Source organism: Electrona antarctica (genome assembly GCF_951216825.1).
Source record: "Electrona antarctica genome assembly, chromosome: 2".
NCBI lineage: Eukaryota > Metazoa > Chordata > Actinopteri > Myctophiformes > Myctophidae > Electrona > Electrona antarctica.
The window spans coordinates 40,166,586-40,187,114 of NC_136807.1; the positions used below are offsets into that span (position 1 = coordinate 40,166,586).

The following is a 20,529-nucleotide window of genomic DNA, read 5'->3' on the forward strand; positions in this document are numbered from 1 at the left end:
ATCAGAGAAATTTGGTCTCCTGAGGACACACACTTAGCCAATCTACAAGCTCACCTCCGTTCCGAGGATTTAGTGCAGTACCCATTGGGGGGCATATGTTAGTCCGACATTGGCCGGTTAAGACTCACCCGTGGCTCCGACATACGTGTTAAGACACATACATGCACACTAAATCCTCAGTGTTAACTGGACTCCAAAGAGTGTACAGTACAGCGTACACTCCGTACAGACTGGCTGCAGCACTGAGGACAGCTGACAGCCATCCGGAGGCCAGTCAGCACTCTTATCCTGCTGCACCCCATTCGACCCGTATCTCGCCGATTCAATGCAGAGATAACGGTCGAATCCGCTGCCTTACCAAGGTCCTGCTGCTGCAGCACTTCCCTTCAGTCTCCTGGAGCAAACACAGGGAAATGGCCATTTTGTTTTTTATTATAGTCGCTTTCCTTGAGTCTTTGAGTGTACTGGCCCAGCAGTTGGCGTTTAGGTTTAAGTTCACCAGTGCAAGGAGGTGAGGAAGAGGCTTGACATCTTACGTTGACATTTTGTCTGATGTGGCTTTACTTGTTCAGGCACAGATACTGTAGTCAGGAGTCTCTTCAAGTTCAGTTGAAAAGCTCTGCATTATATAATGCTAATTCCTGTCAGTGGATGCAACGTTTAATTTGTATTTTATTTTCCCATAAGCAGCAACAGTTTTCAGTTATTTGAATACAGTGAATACATTAAGTCTCCTCAGGACTCAATTTCAGATGTTCTGATGAAGCTGGGGCAATCGAAGTCAAGTGTCACTACACATGCTCTCTCTCGTTCATTCTCTTTTCAGGAAAAGGAAAAAAATACGTATTAAATTCCTCCATCTAAAAAAACAAACAAAAGGCACATAAGGTTAAGTAAACCTTTAATAAAAATAATTAACATGATTTCTTTATGAAGAACAATGTTCCTCAACAATACATTATTGAAAACATTATAGTGTACATGGTTCAAAGTTCTTTGATCAGAGCTTTCTTTTTCAAACTGTGGAAGGACTGTAGCTGTTTTTATGATTGTATGTGGACAATGTCCACCTTTGTTTTTTATGTCACTATGGACTATGTGTCTTTAATAAAGTTTGATTGATTGATTACCCCAACTTTTAGCAGCTGTCACAGATTCCCCTAGGCTAGGGAAACTCAATTTCTTTGTGAGATGTGTTACTAGACACCTTTACAAACAACAAACAAACTTATTGGTAAGGATTCAGAATTTATTCACAGATTGGCCATTTTTCTGATTTTCCCTGACTATGACTTGTGTCATAGGGAACTCATAAACCAACTAAATTGAAAAAGCTGCACTCCAAAATAAAAGATGCAAGACTGGCTCAGACGTGTGAACTTGTGTCATATCAGCCAGTAGAGGTCAGCAGTGAGTGACAAGATGTGGGGAAATCAGAGAATTGGCATAACTAAATCGGGAGAAAATATGTGAATAATAAATACATACATTTAATAGCTCTGAACACCCACTGGAAAATAAATGTCCCTGAGTGACCATCCATTGTGGAACCGATCTGAAGCGAGACTCCTTCCTCCTCCTTCCTTCCTCCCTCTTTAGCTTTTCATTTCATGCATGAAATTCAAAAGCTTTCACACCCCAGTCCAAAGTCATGTACCTATATCGCCATTCACCCCCTTACTCTTAGAGTAAATATTGTGGAAGATAAAGGTGTAAGATGCAATTTTGACATGGATAAGAGGATACATGTGTCTTTAACATGTACTGTAGGCCTAGGTCTTCTTACCAGAAAACACAATCACACCCATGTGAAGTGAGGGGGCGCTCTTATCATTATACATCATCATACATCATCTCATGAACAACTGAATTTATGTGATTGGTTAGCCGATTTGCTCATCTACATATGGCGTAAATTTTATGTTTGTGTTACCTCAAATTTATGTCATTTGAGAGACATATGACCTAATTTCTCCTTTCAGTGTCAATGGCAAATATGAGAGTGTGGGGAGTGGGGACAAAAGCTGTACTGTATATAGCGCAATCATGAATCCATGATCTGTCAACTTACAGTAGACATAGTCCTGTAAACATCCTTGTTGACTGGCAAACTTCCTGAATTTTGATAGTCATAATAAGCAATGTCATTTCATGTGCCTAAACAGCACATTCATCCCTTTTCAATCAAAAATGACAATACCCTCTCTAAAGGGTGTGATCGTAAACAAACGATACAGTACGTCGACAAGTCAAAAAGCTGCAGAAGGAAAAATTTAAAGAGGTTTCAATTAGCCGACATGCACTTGAATCTGTTCTTGAAGTAGTACACTTCATCACTGGCTTTCCGCTCATCGGTGGTCAAGCTGTAGCGGAACTTCTCATAAGCCTTGTCATTGTCCGTTTTAGTCCAGGGAAGTCGGATCTTTGATGCGTGATTTACAATGACATCACTGCAGGAGCCAATGTGGAGGGAGCCCAATCCATCGATGAAGAACTCTGCAGGGGTAGAGGCGTCTTTAGTACAGACCAACTGATAGCTTTCATCATAGGATGAAGCTGCTTGTGCTTGTCGTACGCACACAGATAAATACGACTCATCAAGAATATTCTCTTGAATTTTTTAGCAGTATCGCTGACAGCACATTTAGCTAATGGCTTACACTCGATACAGCAGAGAACAAAAATAATTCAACAGATTAGGCTACAGCAGTGGTTCTCAAACCGTTTTGACTCGGGAACCCCCTGGAAATAACATTTTCATCAGTTCATTTTTTGAATTTGTCATATTATGGTATGTAAATATGTAAAACTTTCCCACTTAAAATACAGTATGTCACGAGGAATCGGTTTCCATTAGGACAGATTGAAATTAACTTTATACTTTTAAGCACTTGAACCCAGCATCCCTATTCTGTGGGGACAAATAGCAGAAATAGCAGAACTACAAACTCATAACGTGCCACGCTGTGATGCGTGAGTTTGTAGATCTATTGGAGATTTGGTGAAGCTGGAAAAAGAACGCACCAAGTACAGAGGATCTAAAGTGGTCAAACTGGAGTGATATTGATGAATTTCAATATAAGTATTTATAATATAAGTATTCTGAGGCACCCCTGGACCCCTGAGCTACTACAGACTCACCTAAATGTCCGCGGCGCGCCATGCGGGGGTCAAAACCCACCTGACGCACCTTGTCCGTCCTCCCCATGAAAAAGTTGATGACTGCGTCGGCCACCACACAGTTGGGGAAGCCCTCGATGGCGTGATGATAGCCTTTCCTAATGTGCAAGCAGTCTCCTTCATCTCCCCCCTCATCCACTGAGATGGTGTGACGAAACGTTGCTGTATAACCCGTCACCTCTCTCACTCCGCCAGCAACCTGGAACCACAAACACAGGAAATGCATTATTGTTGTAGAAGTAGAATACACACACTCAAACACAGGCAATGCATTATTGTTGTAGAAGTAGAATACACACTCTCAAACACAAGCAATGCATTATTGTTGTAGAAGTAGAATACACACTCAAACACAGGCAATGCAATGGAAACACTATGAAAGACCCTTGTAGAAAGATATCGTTGCTGTCCGCCAGAAACTACCGAATTCCATTTTTCAGGTTTTTGATTCTTTTCCCCCATAAATCAATGCTATTGAACACCCTTTACGTCTGTGTGTTGCTTATAAAAAGTTGGGCAAAACCACCTAACTCCATTGGACCCTCAAATTGTCTGCTAAAGACTCCACCACCTCTCATGCAAGTAATTGACAATATTTAGCGTCACAATACCAACTTTGATGATGCAGTATTGCTTTGTTTAAAAATATAAGGTTTTCTTCATTCCCTGGATGAAAAAATAAATAATTTCCTGAAAAATGAACATTTTGGAGTTAGGTGGTTTCTCCCCGACAACAGAGATATGCTGTATACATCTACAGTTCTATGCAGATGCAAACGCAATATACTGTATTCGCACACACAAAAAGTGCGCTCCCTCCAACAACACTATGCCCGGTAATGTTTCCACACGCCATCCATAATCGCACACTATAGTTAATGAAATGTACCTTGTAAGTACTGATAGGATCATCCATACAATCAGCTTGGAAAAGGGAATGACAGTCCAATGAGGTCCCAAACAAACACCTGGTGTCAGACCCCAACCAACAGGTCCCTGGCACCACCCTCCCAAGTGGTCTATGCTCAATAGGTTCAGGACTGGACATGGCCCCTGCTTGGCCAGCCTTCACAAATGGGACAGTAGCCCAAGCCCACTGTGTGTGGGGTGAGGAACAAACTATGGAGTATGGAGCACATCATTGAAGTTTGTCCTCCAAAGACTGGAAGGAGGATTAGTCACCCTCCATACAGCAGACCAGGAGGCAACCGCTTGGCTTAAAGACTTTGCATTTGCTAAATAAATAACTGATAAGATTAGCAGTCCTACTTTGACATGCTTGATACATAAAGGCCAATTCATATTCAGTTTTAGGTGATAAGATGACTACCATACACTACAACATGACGTGACGTCACACTGCAGTTTCTACGAACCACCTGGTCTCCTTATCACCTAAAACTGGTGTATGAATAGGCCTTAAACCCCCTGAACCTGAGGTTTCAATACAACCCGATTTCTTGTTCTGTATCACTTTCTAACATTGCGTATCCTTATACTACAATTAGGAAAGCGTGGATTTTGTATTGTTTGTTTGTCCAATTGCCTCCAGATGTGGCCCGAAAGTCGGTCATGGTTCTGGCATTAATTTTGCCTACTTTTAGTTTTGTCAGCAATTGTTCAGTTAACATTCAAATTTGATTTTTGCTCCATATTTTGGTCAGCAGGACGCCCAGAGCCATTGAGATTGTCCCACTATTTTGCCACTACTTATTGGCTTTGAGAATTTCCACAAACTCAATCCTATGACCTGGGCGTCTAATCCACAGATCCCTGTAGGCAATCAATGCTGCGGTGTCAAGTTGTGCTTAATATGACACCGCAGCTATGATTGTGCCCAGGTCAGCCTGCCTTGATTTATCTATACAGAGGCTAGAAGACACTAGTCCAAATGGGAGGAGGCCACCGAGCAAACCAAGAACCAAATGGGGTATTATATCTCCATGCTAGCCTTTATTGGAATGGCTCAGGATCCAGCCAATTTGAAGAAGATAATAGTGATAGGGAAGTCTGGCATATCATCTTTCTTTAAATGTTTTTCTTTTGCGGATTTCGCCTTTATTTTATATTTTGTATAGAGGGACAGACAGTAGGTCGACAGGAAATGGGGGAGAGAGATGGGGGAGTGACTGTATGCAGTAAAGGCCGGGAGCCGAGCCCGCGGCACACTGCCAGGCTCGGGCTACCGGCCAAGGTGCCTGGACCGCTGAGCCACGGCCCAAGGTTCAAGGAGTTTTATTGTCATTCCATACAAGTACAGAACGACATTTGATTACTCAGGTCCTGGTCAGGCATAAAATAAGATGATATGCCAGGCCCTGGCATATCATCTTTTGAGGGGATTTGTTTTAGTATGTTTCTCTATGCTGTGTAAAATGTACACCGACTCATGTATTTTCATCTAGAAAAGGTGAAAGGGAAAATGCACTGAAGTATAGTTGAGTATTAGCATCACTCCTTACAAGGTCTAGGGTGGTCTTCTCCAGAATGTCCACCATCTTCTCCAGGTTGGTGCTGGCAGTAAAGAAGAAGTCATCATCCACCCAGAGCACATACTTGGTGCTCACCTGTGACACAGCCAGATTCCTCCCTGCAAACCAGCCCTGCAGTGTGCGGAAGGATGATGTTTGAATATTAACCCATTAAGACCCGGGGTCCATTCTGCAAATATTTATTTTTATTTATTTTCTTTAAAAAAACGTATGGTGCTCAATCGTTTTCATGTGAAGGACTTATATGTCTTTGTATTTTGTTCCAGGGACCCCTGGAAGCTCATAGCGCGTCAAGACAAAAATAAAATGATTTAAGTGGTTAAAATCTAAAATGACATGTTTTATCGGTTTGAATGGGTTATAATAACTCATACACAGACAAATGCAAACACTTGTATAGACATCCAAATGAATACACAAGTATTATATTCAAATTGTGCCTGGTTCCAAAACTGACAGAGATGATCGTGTCTGCACATCCACTCTAGCCCAGGTCTCTAGCCCAGGTCCACTCTAGCCCAGGTCTCTAGCCCAGGTCTCTAGCCCAGGTCCACTCTAGCCCAGGTCCACTCTAGCCCAGGTCTCTAGCCCAGGTCTCTAGCCCAGGTCCACTCTAGCCCAGGTCTCTAGCCCAGGTCCACTCTAGCCCAGGTCCACTCTAGCCCAGGTCCACTCTAGCCCAGGTCTCTAGCCCAGGTCCACTCTAGCCCAGGTCTCTAGCCCAGGTCTCTAGCCCAGGTCTCTAGCCCAGGTCCACTCTAGCCCAGGTCTCTAGCCCAGGTCTCTAGCCCAGGTCCACTCTAGCCCAGGTCTCTAGCCCAGGTCCACTCTAGCCCAGGTCCACTCTAGCCCAGGTCTCTAGCCCAGGTCTCTAGCCCAGGTCCACTCTAGCCCAGGTCCACTCTAGCCCAGGTCCACTCTAGCCCAGGTCCACTCTAGCCCAGGTGCTGGACAAACGGTAATACAGGAAGGAACAAATATAGTCTGCAACACTTATTAATACCCAGCTCCGTTGGTTTATTGCTTAACGTTTCCATCTGGTTAGAGTGTGTGCCAATAAAGTGGAAATGTGAGTACTTTGTCCTCCATTTATTTAATTTTGGATGTGCTTCCTTTTTTTTATTCCTACATTTTGATGTATACTGGAGTTTGGGTCTGCCACTCCACTGAAAACCATTTCTGATTTCTCATTTTATTATTAACCAGTGTTGCAGACTATTTTTTTCCATCCAAAAGTGATTGTGCAGAACGGGTTGCTGTACGTATACCTTTCCAAATGGCATGATGTAATGTTCAACGTGAGGCCCGGTGACGGGGCGGGGGTGTTGGTTGTCATCGGCCACCACTATGGTGACGGTGGGGTAGAACTCTCGGATGCTGTCGATGAGTTCTTGCAGTTTATCATAGCGTAGCAAGGTTTTGGTGGCAATGGTGACCAGGGCACTGATGTTGTACTCTGAAAGATAAACAAAACGGAAGCAGTGTTTCGGATTTCGTCGACTAAATGCTATGACGAATGATGTCCGTCGACTACCTTTTTTCACTGACGAAAGCTAAATAAAAACTAAGCTATGATGAGTTAAACTAAGACTAAATATATTGACAATTTCGCCATCAAATTTACTAATCTAGACTACAATGTTAGGGAGGGACTAGTGGAGAAGAGATCTAGTAGAACTAAAAGACAAGTAAATGTATGAGAAAAGGAGGCACAGGAGCAGCTCAGACAATTTAGGCCCTTAATTTAATAACGGTGTACAAGTAATAAGCGACAACGTTTCGATGTTTCAGTTACATCTTCGTCAGGTCATAGCCCGAGGGGGCAACACAGTAAGGCTTAAGTACACACATGGTAAATACACATTGCGTGGCTCAATCTCCAAATTCAGTAGAGCATGGCAGCCTTTTCTATCTCATGTTGACCGCCTTACACTTGTGCCCCCGATTGAACCTGAATAGCTGTCGCCTGACTAGCCAACCTGTCTTGTCTGGATGATGTTTGTGACCAAGAACTGCTTTGTACATTGACTATATTGGAGTGGGTTTTTTTTTTTTTTTTTATATATATATATATATATATATATATATATATATATATATATATATATATATATATATATATATATATATATATATATATATATGTATTTTTTTGTTTTGTTTTGTTCTGAATGTTCTTTGGTTGTCTGGTTTTGGAATTTGTGTGTTTGTGTTTACGTTTTTTTGTATTTGTTACTCTGTTTGTATTTCTCAATTTACTGCTATATTTGTAAAAAACAAAAAATGAATAAACAGAACATTTAAAAAAAAAAAAGTACACACATGGTACAGGGGGCAGGCCCTTAGTTAACCAATGTCACACAGCCAGCAATCATTGGTTCATACATATTTTTCAAGTGAGGAATTATCCAGATGAAAATTAAAGTGCATTTAGACTATGAATATACAGACTATAAATACACAGATGTAGGAAAGATAATACAAAAATAGAACAACATTTTAAGTTTAAAAGACAACTGTCCAGTTCATATTTTTTTAAATACATATATAAATATTTTTTCAGGCATTATGGTGCTATGAAAGCCCGCCAACATTTTAGTCGACAAAATCGACTGTAGATTTAAAACAAAAACTTTTCAGATGACTAAAATATGAATTTTTACTCAAGAGACTGACTATGAATTAATTCACAAAATTGCTGTCAAAATATACACTGTTGTGAAATTAACATTTGTACACCAACATTTAAATTGTAGGACAGTGACGTGAAAAGACGGCACATACCTCCGCTGGATCTGGAGTTGTAGAGCTTTGGGATTATACCATGTCTGACTTTAATGGTGAAAACGGAACGGTGTCTATCAGTTGCAAATTGAACTGCAAAATAGAGCACGACAATAGAATCACAGTAAATGTTAAATTAAATAATCAATAATTGAGAAATCATTATTAATGTATACATACACACATACTATAACAGTTTCAGATAAAAAAAAAAAAAAGAAGAAACATTTATAACTTCTTTTTAATATAACTGAGGGCAAACGGGTTTTGCACTCAGCCCTGATAAGATTAACTTGATTAACCTGACTCCGCCAGGTGGCACTGCCACAATCTGACTCGGAGTCTGAGTCAGGTTATTGCGAACGTAGTGAGCACTAACTATAGAAGCTGGCCAAAACTGTCTGTCTGTGTGTCTGTGTGTGTCACGCTGTAACACCACCCGCCCGCCACCAGAGGGCAACTGAAATTGGAACGATACAGAGAGGTGTGTGTGTGTGTGTGTGTGTGTGTGTGTGTGTGTGTGTCAGACTGCCACAACAGCTTCGTTCGCTTCCCGCGTTTACGTGTCTTACTTGTGATATGGTTGGCCAGACTTATCAGGGCTGAGGTCGAAACTTGTTGGCAGTTGCCTTTAAATAAATAAAGGCTGTTCCTCCTTTTTACTTTTTACTCACACGTTTGATCCTGTTTGATCCGTGAGCACCATTGACACTTAACTACCGTTGGCTTTTTAGTTCTCCTTTTTTCTGTACATTATTTACATCAACACATGTTTCCATAAATATATATTATATATTTTGGTGCCGCGCTATGAGCTTGTAGATCTGCTATTTTTCAATGGCTAAAGTATAACATAATGCTTAAAACACCAAAAGGGGTTCCCGCCCTGAATGGGTCAAGGTATTGGTGACTGCTTGCTCAATTCTGCTCAGTACTCCAACACAATCTGCGGTATGCGCAGTTCTTTCCAAAATGATCATACATTTTGTATATCGTCTCTGCAGTGTGGAAACCTCATCCTCATAAGTCATAATTAGAGAATTTTTGGACATATGTCAAAAAATTCGGACAGTTCTACAAGCTCGAAACGTGTCGCTTCACGCTGCTTTTTGTGCTACTTTTGATGCTTTTGCGTGACGCTGTAGGGCGTTAATTTATGAGAAAAGTAAAAACGCACCCAAAAATGTTTTGTTAAAATATAGAGATAAGAGGTTGCTGACCGACAGCGATGATACTTTCCACTACAAAGGAAATATTTTAATTTAATTTCGAAAAGGGAACCAGCTTGTCATACGCATACCTGTGTCTGCTGTGCTAGGGTGGAACAGGGTGTTTGTGTACGTGACAAACTGCAGCTGCCTGTTCAGACTGAGGAGGAGGGGACTAGATATTACCATACTCTTCTCTCCGGCCCCGATGACTGTGACTTCATCCACTGTGGCAGCCACGTCAAATACACCCAGCTCTGCGCTCAAGTTCACCTGTTTACACAATATAAGAGAACTTAATGTTAAACTCATCCACGTCAAATACACCCAGCTCTGCGCTCAAGTTCACCTGTTTACACAATAAGAGAACTTAATGTTAAAGTAATAGCATGGCTAACACAAGGTACACCAAAGAAATACAAGGCTGTATGGAGACTTTACCATGTGTCTGGATCTTGGGTTTTCTTTAAGTCCCAAACCTGGAGAAGATATAACATAGACAGCAAAACATATGTATCATTAGAGAGTTCCCTACGGAAAGATCAACACAGATATTGTGGCTGTTTTGAAACACTTTGAAAGTGAATTAGACCGTCACTTTGAATCACCCAGGAGTCAGTCCAGCTCCTAACAGTCTTGTCAAAACTTGACTATTGTAACTCCCTCCTTACTGGCCTACCGGCATGTGCACTTAAGCCTCTCCAACTGATCCAAAATGCCGCAGCTCGCTTGGTCTTCAACCAGCCAAAATTCTCACGTCTCCCCCCTCCTCCGCTCCCTCCATTGGCTCCCGGTCGCTGCCCGCACAGAATACAAAACTCTGATGCTGGCATTCAAAGCAACCAAAGGCATGGCTCCCCCATATCTTACAAGCATGATCGAACCCTACAAACCCTCCCGCGCACTCAGCCAACGCAGGGAAGCTGGAAGTACCTTCACTAAAAACGCCGGGACAATGCTCCACACGTCCCAAACTCTTCTCCCTTCTGGCGACCAAAACTGGAATGCACTTCCCATCACAATCAGAACGGGAGCCTCACTCCCAATCTCCCCCCGTAGTCTGAAAACCCACCTTTTCAAACTCCATCATGGCCCGTAGCACTTGCCCTAGCCTCTTAGATAGCACTTTATGTAGACTTGGATAGCATTTTAAACAGACTTATAGCATGTTACGTAGACCGCACTAGAATTGCATTTTATGTAGTCATAGCACTTTATAGTACATATGTATAGTACTAGAATTTCGCCGCCCGAATTGTATAATAGATAATATAGTAATAGTATATATATAGTTTCATAATATAGATACTCCACTGTACTTCACCGTTCTTAGCTTACGCATGTTTCATGATAACTACTTTTTATATATGTGATGTATGCCATGCTTTTTGTTACTGCTTAATGTAAATCGCTCTGGATTAAGAGTGTCTGCTAAATGCCTAAATTGTAAAGTGATAATGAAAGTGTGTGTGTGCGTGTGTGCACGCGCTGCACTTTGCAATCCCCCCTTTAGTGCCTGACCTAGTGCTGATCAGGCTTCCTCAAGGTCAAGGTTGTACTTTATCTTGTGTACAGGTACATACAGTAAGAGTAAAACTTAATTTTGTTTGGCTTCCTTCAAACAATGCAGCAGCAATCACAGCAAGCACAGCAAACAAAGGGATAGAATAATGAGTGCAAGAAATTAGCATGTTTTCCCTGTAGTAGCAAAGTTAGGGAAATCTTATTTCCCATATACTGTATACAGCAAAAAATAGTTTAGAAAGGCTATGTTCTGTATACAAAGGTGCAGTTCGAGCATAATAGTGCAAGAGGTGTGTGTGGGCTGGGGGGTCCTTTGCCCTGTTTCGCTCTGGTTCTTATCAGTTCGTTCATGCATTTGATTGTTTGGGCAAAGAAGCTTTTTTTCAGTCTGTTCTGTTTCCAGTGGCTTTGAGACTGCGAAAACGTTTTCCATGCGGCAGCATCTCAAACAGTCGGGATGCAGTTGGGATGGCTCGAGTCCTTCATAATTCCACGAGATTTGCTGATGCAACGATCGTCGTACAGGGCTTCGATGGGGGGGGGGGGGGGGGGGTGGAGTGAAGCAGTCAGTCAGGATGCTCTCTGTGGTGCCTCTGTAGAAAGCTTTTAGGACTTTGGGGCCCATGCCAGCTTTCTTGAGTATTCTCAAGAAAGATCCCTTATGAGTTCCCTCAGGGGAGGCGGCCACAGACCATGTAAGGTCTTCACTAACCTGTTTAAAAAACCTTAAATATGGGGTGCGAACAGTGCGATAGTTTTGTACTTTTTCTGTTTTGCATGTGTCTATGGAGTTAACATGACTCTAATAGACCCCCAGGTGTGATTATAATGTGCAAATAATGTCTTCCATGTGTATTTTTTATTTCTTCCTGAAAGATGAAAGTCTTTGAATCAAAAAGCCCAATTGAAATACACTGCTTTAGTGAAAAAGGTGAAAACCAGGAATAGGATCCCTGGCTAATAACACAAATATGCCTTAAAACATTATATTTTCCCTCTGTAACTAATGTAGGAGAGCTCTGTCTAATGTTTTTATGTGGCCATTGTACTGGCCCACATCGTTCATTAAAAAAGATCCCTGGCTAATAAGACAAATATGCTTTAAAACATTATACTTGCCATTATAAAAACACCTTAAATATTTTATTTCTTTCAAAAATAGAGAATCTTTTACTCGATAGGAACTGCTCCAGTCGCAAGTCGATGATGTCATATGTCCATGTGTGGTCCAGCCCTATGGAATATATGGAACGCACGTGCTAATAAAAGTATTTAAAATATTACTTTGATGCTCATATTATCCTTAGGAAGTATTACCTTGTTTTTGATTCCAAAGGGCTAGACCAGGCATGGACATACTGTATGACATCACCAACTTGCGACAGGAGCAGTTGCTAATGAAATTCTTTATTTATGAAATACAAATATTGAAGGTGTTTTTATAATGGCAAGTATAATGTTTTAAAGCATATTTGTCTTATTAGCCAGGGATCTTTTTTAATGAACGATGTGGGCCAGTACAATGGCCACATAAAAACATTAGACAGAGCTCTCCTACACATGATAGTGTAATTTTCTGTGTCATATCTTATTTCACATGTTTTCGTAACCGGACAGACTTGTCTGAGATGCGTTCTGGTGATATTCACTGATAAGCCTGGCCCAGCCAGCCTGCTTTCTGAAATGAGGGGTGAAGGGTGGTGGAAGGATTATAAGAAGGATAAGGATAAGGTGTCTCCACAGCGTTTTCATGGCACTGGCTGCCAGGGCACGTCTCAGATTTATCTCGGTTGCTATGTTCCCGTTGTTAGTGACGATGGACAGACTGATAAAACACCTGCAGCATCCTATTGATTGATATATTCAGTTTGCAGAATTACAGTACATTTCAAGCACAAACTCAATACAAAGACTGTTAACTGTGAGTCGGCAGGAACAGCCTGCTGTAGAGGGCAGCTGAGATATCAGTCCAGTCCAAATCGAGGGTTCCCCCGGTGGAACTGTATGAGACATGGCCTGTCCTTTGTGCCTGTAGCTATGAAGATTTACAACACTGCTCGATCAGCAGACTAAAACCTCTGAAGTAGCACCATTGCAATTATAGCGTACGCTCACTGTCTCTGACACTCTAGCATGCAGGCTGCATTGTAATATCACTAGTGTTTCTACTCCTCAGCAGTAACATTGCAGGGTGCAGTTATTGTACACTTGACACTGTAACGATATCAGGGTTTTCACTGATTGCGCGTGTCCTTCGCTTCGCTCTCAAGTATTTGCCTATGCTTGGGGTGTGCTAATGAGCCTATAAATGCATAGGCTATAGGGTGTACAGTATAGACAAATCCTGTAATTGCGTCATTATTGTGTTGTGCTATTTTACTGCTCTGGCAGATCCAAAGTGTCACTGACTTCACATTGTGTCAAATAATATATTATATTCGGCTGCACCACAATTCTTAATTTCAACCGATTTTTTTTTTACTTTCACATTTAAACCCGTGTTTATATATTACGTCATCAATTACAGTACACTATTTTCAATGTACACTTACCTGGAATAATGATAGTTTTGAGGGGGCGTACCTCCACCCCCTGGGTAGGGTACTGAAGGGGACTGTTGGCCTCAGCGACAATAAGCACGTCTGATGGAGTGGAGGTTCTGTTCACACAAACACAAACCCACATTGGACACAACATTTATTCTCTACTACCACATCGCTAGGAAGTAAACATCTTACTGCACACGGCAGCTAATAATTTGAATAAAAGATGCAAATTTACCAGTATCTCGACTGGACTATAAACCATGTATTGGTTAGGTCCCTACAGTTAGCATCGACTCAACATTGGCCTGACCATCCCAGCCAGAAATATATCCAGCGCAGCGATAGTTCATTGAGCCATGGAAATCAGGAGGCTACTTCGACCCCCCCCCCCCCCACACACATTAATTCACTAATGGTTAATTCATATTAATATACTCCCTCTAATCAGTCTGTCTGTCTGTTTCTCATTCGCTTCACGCTAACTCACACACGCCCACAGTACATCAGGCGGTCCATTTAAGCAGTCACTATTCTCTGTGTTCACTCTACATGCATCTAGTTATTTGTTAAGATGTCAGCGTTCAAATTCCCTCCACCTCCCCGGCCTCCTCCCTGTGGCATTTAGTTCTGTAATGGGTGATTCTGTGATTATAATGTGATTTATGGATATGATATTGTGATATGTATCATTATGTATCTACTGTATGTGGTAGACATACAATTGAATGTTGTTCATGTAATGTCTGTATCGTATGCTCTGCTCTGAGGGTTTGTGATATCAGATTCTGTGTTATGTTTGCACAGGTAATCTATAATATCACATGGGCAGAGCCACACTGGAAAACTAAATGCAATAGCATTGCAATAAATGGTAAATGGTTAATCCTGAGCTGAAGTGTCTCAATGAACAGTTTTATTTTATTCCGATTTTAAACTTGACCTCCATGTGTGACAAACGTTGTCCAATCCTGTTTTTATCAGCTATGTAATAATCCTAAATTAAATCAATTAAACCAATCTGCGAAATGTTGTTCATGCATTCATCACATTGCATCTTGAATGATAAATATAACTAACAATATATTATTTTCCGTTTTTTTGCCACCTCCCTATATTTCAGAGCTCCTCGCCTCTACAACCTTCCTTGAGATCCTCACCTAAAGCTCTTCTATTATTCCCTTACACAGATACAAACTGCCTTTTCAGTATAGTTGTTCCGATACCAATACCAGTGTCGGAAAAGCTGCCGATACTGCCTAAAATGCTGGTATCGGTATCGCCAAGGCCAAGTGGCTGTCAGTCTGTGCCACCTGTGCCATCAATTATTTTGACTCGGAGATTGATTTTAAACCGTTTAAAATAGGTGAAATGTAGATGGGATTTTACATATTGTACCTAGATAATCTATCATGATTTTTTTATGTCATAAATGTAATTTGTAAGCCATGAATGGAAAAATGGCACAAAGTGTGGCCATATATTATGGTGTTTTTATTTTTTGCACAGAGCCCCATCTGTGTTATACCCACTTGATTGGTCCCATTTGGTCACAGGGAGCATAAGAGGACATGAACTAACGGTGACAGTCCTCTATAGACAAGCCACACCTTGGGGAAGTACCGGTGTGTCGAAACCGGTCGGTGTTTGGTGTTTTTTATTTGTTTTAATATGTGATAGCCCTGTCTAGATAATAAAGGCTTTTTAATCTATCCTTGCTCAAGAGTGTGCTTGAAGCCCATCCCGATGGGAACCTTCTTCACTATCAATTGTTTTGTATTTTGAATGCTTCATTTGATTGCACTACTGTTTTATACTCTTACTATACTATTTACATTATTCTTTTTTATTTGATTACAGGGAGTGTTGGACCTTTGCTCTCTCTACGACTGTAACTATCAATAAAGGCAATAAAAAACTTTCTTTTCTTGCCTTTGAAAGAAATTCAGCCTTAAACTGACTCGGTTAACCTGACTGTACCTTATTCCCTATGTGAACTCTGTTTTGAAAAGTGCTGCAAATACATTTATTATTAGTATTATATCAACTCCTGTATTTTACCTCCTTCTGAAGCCATTGTACTCCTGAGATCTGCGACTTTTCACCCCCTCCGGGTCTTCATTGTTGCCTAAGAATGCGAGTTGAAGGTTTTGTGCCCACACACGCGGAAAGAGTAGGTTGGAGTATGGCAGACGATTGCGAATGGTCTCCTTCTCTGTCTCACATACGCACATATTCAGTGCCAAGTGACTGAAAGAAAACAAAAACAACAAGTCAAGTTTGAGCACAGTGCAAGATGTTGCCTCATATTATGACTGAATAGGAGACGTGTTTACAACTGGTGGCTCTATAGCAGTGGTTCCCAAACTTTTTAACTCAAGACCCAAAAGAGAAACTTAATTGACGTCTCCCCCGGGCCGGGACCCAAACTAGTTCCAAAATAGGTCACCACACATTGGTGTGGTGAGCTATTATCTTGTAGATCTGCTATTTCCCCCTGTTTTCTAATTCATGCAATTGTTTTTTTTCGTTTTGAACAAAATGAACAAAATGAACAAAACTTAAATCATCAATAGTGTGCCATTTCTGTGAAATTTTGCACGCACATTCCCACTAGGCCAAGGAAGAAATGCCACATTTTTTTAAATTAGCCTAATCATGGCACTATAACAGGCCAATTCGTGTTTTTGACCTATAACTGCACCGATCTGTGTAAAACGTTGTATGCGCACTCCCTAGAGGCCAAGGAAAATACTTTGCCCTGCATTCTTCACATCTGCGCCACCAGGAGGCTGACTTATGTAAAACTTTTTTTTAATTACTCCTTCAGATTTTATCCAAATCTCACACAAATGTGATCTCTATAGTCATGTCGATCTCTATAGTCATGATCTTTTCATATAAATATATTTGGATTCTATGATGCCCTTATTGTGGGCTGATTCCCCACACACACACACACACACACACACACACACACACACACACACACACACACACACACACACACACACACACACACACACACACACACACACACACACACACACACACACACACACACACACGGCTAAAAACGTAATAATCAGAACATACCCTGCCACATTGTCCTTTATGTGATAGGAAATATCAGGATAGCTGCTGAGAATGTCTTTATATGTCTTCTCCAGAAGCTTCTCAATGGTGTCCCCATGTCTTGTCCCAATGTCCACTGTTGAGTCGTCTCCAGGGACCCACCAGTAGAAGAGCGTGAGCAGCACTCCGCTGACCAAACCGATTCCAAGTAGCTTCCTCAAGGTGGTTCGCATCTTCAAAAACGGATGCAATGCAGTGTAACAACGGGGCCTCATCTTACATGAATCTGCAACAAACAAACAAACAAAAAGGGAGGGGGGCGGGGGGGTTTAAATCATCAGTTCCATTACTGATGTTTTATCTCAGCAGACATTCATCTGAGTCCGATTTTTTCAGATTTCAGATTTTTACGGGGGCCAGTTTTGAATTGCAGCCGTCCGTAGGTGCCCTTTGAGAGCGGTTTTGAAGGAATCAAGGGATTCGCATGTCTTAATGACTGTTGGTAGGGCGCTCCACATTTTGGTGGCATAGGAGCAAAAATAATTTAGTCCCTTGTTTGTGCCGAATCTGGGTTGTACATGGTTCGTTGCACTCCCTCTGGTGTTGTGGGTGTGGACTTCGTTAACATTAAGGAAGTATCTAGACAGGTACATGGGTATCTTGGTGGAGTATCGAATCTTGTGGACCAGACCCATTGCAAGATGCTGTACTCTGTCGTTGACCCAAAGTGGGCAGGGGTGAGATGGGTTCGGGGGGTGAGGCCAAGTAGGAGCCTGACCAGTTTATTTTGGGAAGTCTGGAGCCTAGTTTTAAGGGCCTTTGAGGTGCTGTGGTACCAGGAGGTGCATTCATAGTCAAAGAAACCTTGTACGAGGGCTCCTGTTAAGGTCTTCAAGGTGTTTTTGTTGACCAGTGAGGAGATCCTGTAAAGGAATCTTGTTCTTTGGTTGACTTTTTTGATTACGTTGGTGGCCATTTTATCACCGGAAAGATTAGCCTCCAGGATGGAACCTAGGTAGGTAATTTCATCTTTACGTGTGATAACATTGTCACCCACTCTAACCAAGAAGCCATTTGCCTTGCTGAGATTACTATTAGATCCAAAGAGAATGGATTCAGTTTTTCCCAGGTGTAAAGATAGTTTGTTATCAGCGAGCCAGGTGCAGATTCTACCGAGTTCAGAGCTGAGTGCCTTTTCAACCTGCAGTTTGTTCCTGTCCGAGACCAGCAGTGCCGAGTCATCTGTGAACAGGAACAAGTTGCAGTCACAAGCTGAAGTCATGTCATTTACATATTAGGAACAGTAAAGGCCCTAGTATGCTTCCTTGTGTTACGCCACAGCTCACTGGGAGGGGGGGGGGGGGGAGTGTTCCGTTCACTTCCACCATCTGTTCTCTCCAGGTAGGATTGCATCCAGCTCACTGATGTGCTATCGAAACCAATTGCTTTTAGCTTGTTAACCAGTATGGAGTGGTTCACGGTGTCAAAAGCCTTTTGGAGGTCCAGCTTGACCATGCCGCAGTATTTGCCAGCATCCACCTCTTGTTTGATGTGGTCGCTCAAATAGCCAGCTAGCCAGTGTCGGTGCTGGAGGCGGTACAATGGGATGTCAATAAGGAAGTCAAGGAAGGAAGGAAGAGAGAATTTCAGAGCTGCCAAAACGGTCAAACAAAGATTAAAAATACTTAACGGCTTCTGCGCCAAAGGAAAATTCTCTGACGTTTCCGTTGTCTCCTATAGCGCGTATATGCTTCTTTTGAAACATCTAACCCCCATCAAAAAAGCGCAGCACGGACGTTTCCGAAGGCAAGTTCGTCTGTATTCCATTTAGCGTGGGAGAGATGGGGAGGGACCCTCCGTAAAGACATACACATCCAAATGTCAGAAACCTTTACAGGGGTCCCGAGAGGGGCTATTACAACTCCTTGCAAACAAAATCGTTTTAAGGTCAACCGCAACAAAGCAACACCTTGCAACTGCCATTGGGGTTATTAATGGCAGTTTCTTTCTTGTTTTTGAGAAGAAATAGGGAAGCTGGCATGCTCAACTCAGTGATTTGAAGACATGGTGCAATGGGCATTACAGCTAACACCACAACTTCCTGCTTTATTTCATGGGGGGTGGACTGCTCATGTTTGTGTGCTGTAGGAAGTTGTCTTGATATGGTGGCTATAATAAATGTATCAGAATTCCGTTTTTAAGTTTATTTTAATAATAATAATTGTGGCCCATTGTAGCCTAGCCGCAATTTGCAACATTATAAAAAAAAGTGTTGCAAATTGCTGCAGTGGCATGTTTCAATCTGATCTATAAGCCTACTTAACAACTCCAAAATATGCTTCCTAGTTAATTAATTGTTGCAGTCTTTTTTCTTGCAGAAGAAAAGTGATCAAGTGAATGCAACTGGTGCTCAATAACACTATAAAAAGGTGCACATAGCATGAAGTAGGATAACGTGTACTATAGTGAGCATAGCAGCCATGATCTATAGCCTGCCCTACTGTAATATTCCAAATCTACAAATGCTGGATAAAACATTACAGTCATAGAAGTCTCCATGCATATATTTAGTTTACTCAGCTGCTTTAGGGTCTTTCTTAAATGTTATAGATATAAATTAGTTGGACTGAACAACTGCTAGTAGGCCTATGGTAGGCTATAACGTAAAACCCTACCCAAGCAATACAATATCATTCCTTTTCCATGGTAGCTAAAACAGACGGTCAGACGCTATTGTTTTCTCATCATTGTTCTTGGTAATGACTTTGTCACACATGGTCATGATCATCTTGAATCGAATAAAACAAAAATAGGCTTACTTACTGAATGTTGATGCGTAAATGTATCTCCGTGCGTCATATTGATGTAAACCCTTCCGTTGGTGTTGGCGTTTGCGCAACAATTTAGAACTGCGATGATTATGGCTACCGTGATTCAAAGTAAAAGTTCTCAAGCCAAGTCCAACCAGCAAACAAATTATGAAACCGCCTAAACCTGTCTACATAGTAGGCTACCTCGTGAGGGTGGATAATCGTTTGTTTGAGTCGTAATAAAACGACTGACAGACTCAAGATAACACTGGATGACTGTGTGGATCACAGACGCCAATCAGTTGTGCTTTAGGCCGACTTGCGTCTCACAACAGTACCCTCATCTGGCGCGCGAGAAATTTGCACATTTCAACAAATGTTGCAAAAGTTGCAGTCAGACGAAATAACAATATTGTGCACAATGCACATATACGCTCAAAATCGCGCGCGCACACACACACACACACACACACACACACACAATGATAATCAGAAAAGGCGTGTGCGTATAGTGGGCGTGGTTGACGCATGATACAAACAGTGACACCTAAACAAACAAACTGGTCTTCTTCTTTTACTGTACATTAAGATTGTTAATATAATTAGTATAATTTAGGATCAAGAATCAAGAGAAGAACCAAGAATTAATGTTTTATTTATTTGTCACTCATACAAGTTCAAGTTTTATTACAATTTTCATTTTCTTCAAAATAGCATTGCATAACATCAATATATTATATACATGATGCAAACAATGAAAAGGTTTCTAATTACTTCTGGTAAAGCTGGTATGCTCTTGGGAGGATGGGTAAAGGCAGTGCAATGTATGCATGTTCCAACAAGACTAAGGCTAACAAAACAATACACAATATAACCAGTAAGATGCTCTGAGGGCGAGAAGCGGCCTCGCCCT

General features: G+C 41.5%; 1 protein-coding gene across 1 annotated transcript; it reads right to left on the reverse strand.

The window, feature by feature from the left end:
• Positions 1-1,320: 1,320 nt before the first annotated feature.
• On the reverse strand, positions 1,321-20,117 carry b4galnt1a (beta-1,4-N-acetyl-galactosaminyl transferase 1a). Its single transcript, XM_079513368.1, has 11 exons — positions 19,630-20,117; positions 16,828-17,092; positions 15,793-15,981; positions 13,741-13,847; positions 10,106-10,143; positions 9,757-9,937; positions 8,457-8,549; positions 6,941-7,128; positions 5,643-5,783; positions 3,142-3,379; positions 1,321-2,496 (listed from the first exon to the last, which is right to left on the reverse strand). The coding sequence occupies exons 2-11, from the start codon at positions 17,079-17,081 to the stop codon at positions 2,285-2,287; spliced, it is 1,641 nt and encodes a 546-aa protein (XP_079369494.1). The 5' UTR covers positions 17,082-17,092; positions 19,630-20,117; the 3' UTR covers positions 1,321-2,284.
• Positions 20,118-20,529: the final 412 nt, after the last annotated feature.

What these genes read in the sequence shown, in the direction of transcription:
- b4galnt1a (XM_079513368.1), bottom strand. Translation starts at nt 17,081, where the DNA reads ATGAGGCCCCGTTGTTACACTGCATTGCATCCGTTTTTGAAGATGCGA. An exon ending in TACAATGGCTTCAGAAGGAG is followed by an intron (nt 13,848 to 15,792) that starts GTAAAATACAGG and finishes TTGTGTGAACAG; the next exon opens with AACCTCCACTCCATCAGACG. An exon ending in AGAAGACCACCCTAGACCTT is followed by an intron (nt 3,380 to 5,642) that starts GTAAGGAGTGAT and finishes TTGTGGTTCCAG; the next exon opens with GTTGCTGGCGGAGTGAGAGA.